Source organism: Caretta caretta, chromosome 6 (assembly GCF_965140235.1).
Source record: "Caretta caretta isolate rCarCar2 chromosome 6, rCarCar1.hap1, whole genome shotgun sequence".
Classification (NCBI taxonomy): Eukaryota; Metazoa; Chordata; order Testudines; family Cheloniidae; genus Caretta; species Caretta caretta.
In genome coordinates, this window is record NC_134211.1 from 35,561,178 (window position 1) to 35,571,555 (window position 10,378).

General features: G+C 38.4%; 1 protein-coding gene across 5 annotated transcripts in view; it reads left to right on the forward strand.

The window, feature by feature from the left end:
- Window positions 1-9,819, forward strand: part of USP47 (ubiquitin specific peptidase 47) — a 90,530-nt gene extending 80,711 nt beyond the window's left edge. For 4 of the 5 annotated variants that reach the window (XM_048855839.2, XM_048855841.2, XM_048855843.2 and 1 more), the window contains 4 exons: window positions 3,557-3,687; window positions 5,622-5,669; window positions 5,770-5,900; window positions 8,348-9,819. In XM_048855839.2, the coding sequence (XP_048711796.1) occupies window positions 3,557-3,687; window positions 5,622-5,669; window positions 5,770-5,900; window positions 8,348-8,522 (485 nt within the window). In that variant the 3' untranslated portion in view covers window positions 8,523-9,819. The remainder of the gene's footprint in view (window positions 1-3,556; window positions 3,688-5,621; window positions 5,670-5,769; window positions 5,901-8,347) is intronic. The other variant, XM_048855840.2, reaches the window with a different exon arrangement.
- Window positions 9,820-10,378: the final 559 nt, after the last annotated feature.

Genomic DNA, 10,378 nt, shown 5'->3' on the forward strand with positions numbered 1-10,378 from the left:
ATTTGCATTTTTTTAGGTTTCTGCGATCTTCAGCTGTCTTTAAGAGCCTTTCATTTCGGTATTTCTCGAAGTCTTCCATTTAGTCATCTTATCAGCTTTCAGGCAATGTGTAAAATTAGCTGAGAAAGAGAAACTGAAAAGAGCCAAGGGAAGAATCTCGGAGGAAACAAGGAACTTGCTAGAGAAGCGGAGGAATATAAAGTGAAATGATGGCAACAAACTCCCTCCTCTGCAAATTTTCAGTTTATATTTTTTCCAGTCTTTACAAATTTTAGTCAAATTTTTTTCCAGTTAGGGAGCAAATTTTTGATAGGTTGAGCCAAAACCGTTTAACCATTTTCAGATCTAAGAATGGAAAAAAATTCCCACTCTTTAGTCATTATAAAATACTGACTTTTTGAACAGCTCTGGGATGTCAATGGTGGAAACTTGAAATTTGGCAAGCAGATAGTTGCAAATGTGCCTTTTTGGGATCTGGTGAAAGTTATTTTGTCAGAGTTACAGAGCTTTTAAAAATGTGCATGCATGTTGGATTTTGTAATGCAACCACTTAATGGCCTGCCAGTATTGGTTCTATATACAATCTGTTTAGGAAGGCGAGTAGACAGTGCTGTTTTCTGAGATATCTATCATTGCCTTAGGAAGGAGTATGGACTCCAAAAATATTGTGATGCCTTTCATATGATGTAGACATTCACTCTCAAACTAGTTTCTATTTGCATCAGAACAAGACATCATAATGGATCATAATATTAAGATCATTCCATTCTTTTCTTGTATGTTTTGATCAGTGGTGAAATACTTAATGTGTTTATTTACAGTGTTATAATTTTGACTTCAGAATTAGTAACGCTTTGAAATGAAAAGGGAAAGTTCACATCTCTCACAGTATTTTAGGATGTCTACAAGCGCTAATGGATATTTGCATCACATTTTTAAAGTTTTCTTCACAACTGTAAGAGGTAGAGGCTTAGTTTAAACTTCTAGAGCACAATATTGCAGCCTTCAAGAAAAGCATCAGTCTGTGAACTGTCCCAAAGAGTCAAATGAATGAGTCAATGGCTCCTACCTCGGACACAGTGGAATTTCTTATTTTTTTCATGTTCTTTTTTTTTAAAATGTTGTGAAATTCCATACAAAAAGGATTTCTATACTGAAGCACTCAGGAGTCAAGGTGCCAGTGTAATCTGAACTTAATGTCCGTGTGTGTGTGCTTCCCCAATTGCCTTTGATTTAGGGCTGTTGATTATCGCAGTTAACTCACGTGATTAACTCAAAAAAATTAATCGCAATTAAAAAAATTAATTGCCATTTTAATCGCACTGTTAAACAATAGACCACCAATTGAAATTTATTAAATATTTTGGATGTTTTTCTACATTTTTCAAATGTATTGATTCCAATTTCAGTATAGACTACAAAGTGTACACCGCTCACTTTATATTATTTTTTATTACAAATATTTGCACCAGAAAGTGAGAACATGGAACTTTTGTAGTCAGCATTGCAAGGTATTTACACGCCAGATATGCTAAATATTAATATGCCCCTTCATACTTCGGCCACCGTTCTAGAGGATATGCTTCCATGCTGACGATGCTCGTTTAAAAAAAAAAGAAAGCCTTAATTAAATTTGTGACAGAACTCCTTGGGGAAGCATTGTATGTCTCTGGTTCTGTTTTACCTGCATTCTGCCATATATTTCATGTTATAGCAGTCTCGGATGATGACTCAGCACATGTTTGTTTTAAGAACACTTTCACTGCAGCTTTGACAAAACGCAAAGAAGGCACCAATATGAGATTTCTAAGGATAGTTACGGCACTCAACCCAAGGTTTAAAAATCTGAAGTGCCTTCCAAAATCTGAGAGGGACTAGGTGTGGAGCATGCTTTCAGAAGTCTTAAAAGAGCAACACTCCGAAACTACAGAACCCAAACCACCAAAAAAGAAAATTAACCTTCTGCTGGTGGCATTGGACTCAGAGGATGAAAATGAACATGCGTCGGTCCACACTGCTTTGGATTGTTATTGAGCAGAACCTGACATCCGTATGGATGCATGTCCTCTGGAATGGTGGTTGAAGCATGAAGGGACATATGAATCTTTAGGGCATCTCGCACTTAAATATCTTGCGACGCCGGCTACAACAGTGCCATGCAAACGCCTGTTGTCACTTTCAGATGACATTGTAAAGAAGACGCAGGCAGCATTATCTCCTGCAAATGTAAACAAACTTGTTTGTCTGAGCAATTGTCTGAACTAGAAATAGGACTGAGTGGATTGTAGGCTCCAAAGTTTTACATTGTTTTATTTTTGAATGCAGGTTTTTTTGTACGGAATTCTAGGTTTGTAAGTTCAACATTCATGATAGAGATTGCACTACAGTACTTGTATTAAGTGAATTGAAAAATACTGGTTTTTTTTTTGTTTTTTACAGTGCAAATATTTGTAATCCAAAATAAAGTGAGCACTGTACAATTTTTGTTACAATTGAAATAATATATTTGAAAATGTAGAAAACCTCCAAAAATATTTAAATAAATGGTATTGTATTATTATTTAACAGTGCGATTAGTTTAATCGCAATTTGTTTAATCGCTTGACAGCCCTACTTTTATTATATGATTACATACTCTTTTTTCCCCTCCATTCCATTGCTTTATTGAGTTTAGGTGTTTGGAAACAGAATGAGACAGAATTTTGTCGTGAATTAATCTGTTGGTCTGAATAACGTAGCTGGAGTCAACGTACCTTAGGTGGAGTTACCGTGGGGTCTACACCGCGGGCGGTCGACGGGAGAAACTCTCCATCAACTTACTTTACTCTTATCATCGGGGGTAGAGTACAAGGGTCGACTGGAGATCGCTCTGCTGTCGATTTTGGCGGGTCTTCAGTAGACCCGCTAAATTGACAGCTGGTGGATCAATCTCAGACCGTCAATCCCGACTGTAGTGTAGATGTAGCCTTAGTGTTTGACCATGTTAAGTCACTTACTCTGTCTTTGTTCAATATCTGTTAAAATGAGTGTCGTACTTCATGATGTTTTGAGAAAAAATTCATTAATGTTTTTTTGAGACACTTCCGTATTCTATTGATTAGTGCTGTAGAAAAGCCTATACAGAGAAAATGTTAGTGAAAGTCTTGGATGGTATGCAGAGAATGAGGCATCGGGTCACATACTGTAGCTAGAAAAGGAAATACAGAACTGCTGTCTAGTTCAATGACCACTATCCATCTTGAGCACTAAACGAGGTTGGAATCCTGTGAAAAAGTCACTGGGCAATGTGTTTATCATTTTGTGTGTGTGTGTGTGTGTATATATACAAAGGGGTTCAGAGAAGATTATCCAGGCATATTAACATTGCAATTTCCTGACTTAAGTGCTTCACTTTGCAACCTTTGATGGTTTTAACCTTTTTGTATGTAATATATATAGCTATAATACACTCAGCACGCTCCCATGTTTGTGTGTGCATATAATATATGTTAAATTCCTCATTGTAGATGGAATAAAAATCTATGAAGATCTCAGAATATTCCATCTCTTTTTGCAGAGGCAGAAAAGATGAAATCTATGTCACAGCTTGCTGTTCTATCAAGACGATGGAGGCCATCAGAGATGAAGCTTGATTCCTTCCAGGAAGTAGTTCTGGAAAGCAGCAGTGTTGACGAATTAAAAGAGAAGGTGAATTGATTTTAGTAGTAAAATGTATTCAAGCATAATTTTAAAGTAAATTAAGGCCACATTAATTCTGAATAACGGCATGAACACAGGGATTTGATGCAGTTTAATTGCAGTGATTGCATCTTAGTTACAAATCCCTGGTCAGCTGCAAGTGGCAAAAGACTATCTTGCATGTGGATAGCAGTTGAGATCCTAGTAGTAGCTAAGGGTTAGGATTTCTTACCATACATAACTCCTTGATGTTGAGTGTCAGAGTTACCAGGTAATCCTCGGTTTCTACTCCATATGAAGCCAGTCAGGACTCTGGGGGAGCATATCTCCTCTCTTTGAGCATACTGTCGCCGGGGCAAGAAGCTTATACGGCTTCAACCTTCCTGAATCTGACCTTGGAGCATTCAGCATGCTCTTCCAACGCAGTGCATGTCTTGCAGTGCGTTTGCCCAGGCGGGGCTCCTGAGGAAGCCAGAGGGCCCTGCACCCCGACTCCGCAGTCAGCCAATAAAACAGAAGGCTTATTATTCGACAGGAACACAGCGTAGAACAAAACTTGTTGGCACAGAAATCAGTGACTTTCATCCAAGTCCATCTTGGGTAGTCCTGGGCCAGAAGCCCTAGACTCCCACTCCTTCAATCCCCCAAAGCAAACTGCCAGCTTGTTGCTGCTCCTCCTTCTGTTTGTCTCACTTCCCAGGCAAAGAGTCATGTGGTTGTCACCTGGTTGCATCCCCCTTCTGGATCTCCGGTTACGAAGGGCACTGGTCATAGCATACGTGCAGACAGCTGGAGCAGCCTCACCTGCCCCAGAGGTCTCAGCCAAAGTCACACACCCCTATTCCCACCACTGAGGTATTGGTGCAGCACACAGGGAAACTGAGGCACACACAGTATTCATACAAAAGAGTAAAACTCACATAGGCTCACATACAACATAACAAGGGAAAATCCTCACTTTGTCACATCAGAAGTTCAATTTTCTCATAACTGAACACAAATTAATTGTCTTCATCTAACACAGAATGCATTGGCCTCCTTGTTAAGTGTGGTAGTTGGTCATGAGCTTTTAATGCTTATATGCCAAGCTATATACTGTCTTCCTGTTGCTTCCTGAAGGCTTGCTTTCAGGTGTAAATCAAGTTACTAATGATAATGAATCCTCTAATGGCAATGGATCCTACCATCTCCAAGACTACTTTTTCACGTAGCGTCACAAAATCTGTGGTTGGCTGCTCTTGCTGCATGCCTTCAGAGTTAATCTCTAGGGAGCAGTTGGCCCCATGGTTTTTATGGCCTCATCTCTTGAACTTGTTCCCATCTGCACTATGCAAAATCTTGAATTTGACATTTAAAATGTGGTACAAGACAGCTTTTCAGTCAGTTCTTTTATTTTAGCAGAAGTTAATTGGTGGATGGTGGGGATGATATGATTCATCAGTCATTTAGCTTTTGTCAGGTTTTTTTGTTTTTTATTTGTATTGATACACAAATAGTTGTATAAATAAAATGGTTTGTAATATTGAGAACCAACTCTGGAGCCAAAGATGTAATATGAGGCCTGCAATTACTTTACATCTTGGACCTCACATTAACTATGTTTCTATCTAATTTTTTCTCTCTCCACCATGCTGTTGGAAATTTGATATTGTATAAGGGTCTCACAGAAGTGTCATTTGTGACTCCTCTGTCATGTACCAACTTAATTGCACTAAAAAGCATCAGCTATTTCCTTGGGATAGCCACTGCTTAAAGAAGAATTGCGAAATATGTGATATTTTTTGAATTCATTTTTGTGTCATTGATGCGTCTGAATTTCTTACTGGCCTTTACAATTTAACGAAGACTTACTGATGTTCATATGCTTCACTGTATGATATATTTGCATGAAACTCTTTACCTCACTGAAAGAAATTAATACATTGAAAATGTTTGTTTTACAGCTTAGTGAAATAAGTGGAATACCCTTGGAATATATAGAATTTGCTAAGGTAAGTAATGGGATGTCTAAATTGTAGATATTGATTTGGGGGTGCATATATCATTATGCCGTTTGGATGATTTATTCACTAAATAATTACTTCTTTCCAGGGGAGAGGCACATTTCCTTGTGATATTTCAGTACTTGAGATCCACCAGGACTTGGACTGGAATCCTAAAGTGTCTACGTTGAATGTCTGGCCTCTCTACATTTGTGATGATGGCGCAGTAATATTTTATAGGTATATATTTTATTGTAGTATAATCAACAAATACTCTATGTATAAATAAGGTTCTAACAACCAACAGAATCCTGAAAAACAGTTCATGCTGAAAATTCTGCTGCTGTTTTGAAGAAGAAAAATGTCCACAATGGGAGCTAAAAATAGAAAATCAAGCATAACTGATTTTTTTTGAGGCATTTCAGTTATAAATTCGTGTTAGACCTTAATTTCTATTTTACTAATATGTGCTAAATAAATAGTAAGCATTATGCTTGGAAATAAGTGTGGATTTCAGAAGTTTTGGCATTGACTTCATTGTAGCCAGGATTTCACCCTTTGTGTTGAATTATGTAGCATTTGCTTAATATTTTACATTAAGCCATTACGAAAATAAAGTAGATAATATCTTCTTGTTTTAAGGCATTTTTGCCATGATATTATTGAATTGACCTTACTATGTAATATATGTTGACACTATGATAAACATGTGAAATTGGAAGCCATTCTAAGAGATCATGTAATAAGGGAAGCTTTTCTTCCCTAGTAGTACTAGTTTGAAAAATATTGACCTAACTACTTATTCAGGGCCATTGCAACCTGTCTGGCCAGCGTAAATGCTTTTTGTGCACAACACATCCATATCTTAAAACTGAATTATATTTTCTGTGAAATTGTTTTCCATATAAGGGTGAAACTGACTTCTGTGCAGGGGGCCAGCACAAGGCATAAGCAGCACTGAAGGCCTCAGAAATGGGCTCTACAACTAATTCCTAAGCCGCTAGGCCACAGCGATTCCAATTGTTTGTCTGTTTCTAGTTACTCTCTGCAGTGTGCGCCATTCAGATGGTCATCTAAAATATTGCCCGCTTTTTCATCTGCCTGACAAAAGGGGAAAAAAATCTGTTAGACAAACAGTACTAAAATAATTTGAGGGTGTTCTTTTGGCCTTGTAGTTTGGTTAGTTCAGAATGCAGTTGTTACCTCATAAAATCTTCCGTTTATTCTATAGTCTGAAGTTACTTGAACAAAGTTTTTGAATTAAGGGATAATATGAAGGCTGCGCTATTATACAGAACAGTAAACAAGTTCCTAATTGGATATATTTTATCCTGAACAAATTAGATTTGGAACATGGGACTTCAGCCCACTGCTAAATTTTTTCATCAATTTGGGATCTGGGGATAGCAGAAGAAAAGAGGGAGGTGGATAGTGTGGTGGACTTGAGGAAGAGCCGAAAATAAAAGGGGTTTGTGTGTCCTGTGGAGCAGCTGACTGGCATATAGTCAAAAGCTGCTGCTGTGCTGATTGGCTAAAGAGTAGAGTGGCAGCTGAATAGGAGGAAGCTGTGTTGCCAGGCACGGGTGGAGTGGGGCTAACTAAGAGTGAAGAGGCAGTGTGAGGCTTGATGAAGAGGAGCTTTGAAGTGAACTTGGAAAGCTGGCTTAGTATAAGGCTTGGTCAACACTACGTAGGTTGACATGAGGCAGCTTATGTTGACCTAACTCTCAGTGTCTACTTTACAGCCTTGCTCCTGGCCGATATACCTGCCCTACTACACCAACATAACTCTGCCTCCATGAGAGTCATAGGGCTTATGTTGGTGTAGTGAGGGTGACGTAGTGTCTGTATATAGGACTCGAGGTGCAGATCTCCCCACTGAAGGCAAGAAGCTCCAGGTGGCTTCCTTCTGCTCCCAGCTGGGAGTGGGAAGATGAGAAGCCTGGGGAGCAGCTGGGTTCCCAGCAGGGAGCTGCATGGCACTGAGAGCGTGGGATCTCAGCCCCTGCCCCCTCAGTCCCTCTTCAGTCAGTGGAAGTGCTCCTGGTGAGGACGTGCACCACTAACAGAAGGAGGGTAGTGTGGACATCAGCCACCACAGTAATTACTGCAATGACTGTAAGGCAAACTAACATAAGTTGATTTAAGACTGTAGTGTAGACGTGCTTCATGTTTCAACTTTCTAGGAATGCCAAGGCTCTCTGATCGCTCCACACTGCTAAAGTGGCACATTGAAACTAAAAGGTTCATTGAATTAAAATTTAATTGTCTCCTTCGATAGCTGTAGAACCACTCCTTGACTTGAAAGCCCAGATACCTCTTGGCAAATTATATTCCCACCTTCCCTTCTCAATTTACTACTTCAGTATTTCTTTTTGTAGCCAATTTAGCAAAATTTTGGAGAATTTGTGTCTTGTTCTTTGGTTCTTTCTCTTGTTTCCTTATATTGGCTCTGTTATGTTTAATTCTGAGTGTCTCAGAAAACACTATGCTTTGTACAGAAGAGACTTAAAATGGAGAAAGGTTAAAGACCTGAGAAAGAACCTGCGTTTTGAGGGGTACCTTCTGATGCTATATGGTATGAAAAGTCTAGCAGGCTCTTTTGATCCAATGAGACCCCCTCACTTGTATAACTTCATAATTTTACTATAGCTGATTTTTAATCTACAGTTTTATTTATATTTTAGGGATAAAACTGAAGAATTAATTGAATTGACAGATGAACAGAGAAATGAACTAATGAAAAAAGAAAGCAGCAGACTCCAGAAAACTGGACACCGCATAACCTACTCCCCTCGTAAAGAAAAAGCACTAAAAATTTATCTGGACGGCGCCCCAAATAAAGAGTCGACTCAAGACTGACATTTACTATAACATTTCCCTTGGGGAATTTTTTTGTTTTAAATAATAATTAAAAAAAAAAATTCACTACTACTGTGTAGTGCCATTATGGCAGGACACTCATTAGGTGTAAAGCAATGACACCAGCACTGATTGGGCTGCAGTTTACCAGTCAGAAGCTCAGTGCCCAGTCGGGCCACTGTTTGACTTTGAATCATGTTGTGCACTATCGTCAAATGTACTGTAAAGCTAAAGGGATGTGCAAATAAAAAAAAAAAATTGAATAGAAAAAATGGGGAGGGAGAGGGAAATGAGTGGAAATGATTGAGGACAATGTGCACATAATAGCTAGTAAAACTAGCATCAAACAGGATACTCATAGCTTAATAATAAAAGCTGTGCAAAGGCCATGAATGAATTCTTTTGTTTGTTTCAATGATACACACATTACCTCATTGAAGGTTTGGAAGTAAATGTAACACACTGGCTTTTGGAAAGCAGCAAAAATGGGGTGAAGATGTAATGGCATTTTCAAAAGCCAGCTCTAAAAGTTGTTGTGTAAAGTTTTTAGAAGAATCCTTGGATTATTCTTCCTTAACACAGATGGTCTAAAACAGGTACCTTTCTAAAGTTACCAGGAGGTCTTGGCTCATTTTGCTCAAGTATTGTAAGGTAACTCTTGAAATAGCTTATGGAAGCAGAAGAGCAACTTTACCATATTGCATTCAATGTGTAAATAAAATCTTCCCTATCCAGTTGGCAGAACTATAGTTCAGCTACTTACCATAGTATTTCTTTTCACATATCAATATTTGTTGTGTACATTTGAAAGTATAGCTGCCTATTTAAATTTGTATTCATTTTATGTTTGGCAATGCTGGGTACTTTAGGGTTGCATTTCCCTTTGTTGATGAGGTTTTTTGGTTGTTTTTTTGTTCTGCTACTTATTTTTGTACATTTTGTTTTTGAAGACTTTATTACAGGTTTGCATTTTCTAGTCCCATTGCAAGTCACACTTTAATTTTTCCTGGAGTTGATTCATAGTTCTCTGTAGTTTGGGCAACGTCTAACACCTCACAGTATAAACTTGCTGGTAGTTCAGTTTGTGGTGCAGACTGATGCAGTCAACATGATTTCATTGCAAATCCTAGAAACAGCAGGTTTTTGCTTCGCTATATAAAGATCAATTGAGAACAAAAACTGTGTAGAATTGGAAATATTAACTAATTTATAACAATCAATAAAAGGTTTTGGTAAACTTTTTCATGCCTGATGCTGTTTACAACAATGAACATGCCAATAAAACATTTGTTCATTCTGTTGTGTTCTTTTAATCATTTAAACTTCTTTGGGTTTTTTTTAAACCTGGAAAGAAATTATAGAATTGCTTCATGTAAACCGATAGAATCACTTTTCAAAGGCAGTCTCTGAATTTTAAGGTACAAATACATAGTATCAAGGAGAGTGTTCATACAGGGTATTCTGGTCTAATGTACTTATGTTCATAATAGAAGATTTGTTAACTAATAACTTCCCTTCTGGAAATGAATTCTTTCCCGAGTGCAGAATTTTAGGTTGTGACTCCTTCCCTCCTGCAAATACCAGAAGCAGCACAGACTTGTCTTGTGGGCTGTAGAGTTTGGCTATTTCTTTCCACCTTGACTTGCAGGTGAGTACTTCCAAAGATGTATAGGGATGCTAAGGGCACAGATCTGTCCAGTGACACAAAATAGACAAAGTCAGTAGAACTGTAGCCCCCTGAGGATTCACCCTATGGGGTGGGGAATACCTGCATGGTATAGAGCGTTCATTATGGCTTCATGCCCTACAGTCCGTAACTTAGGTGGCATGGGTGTGGGAAGAAAGGGAGCGTTGTC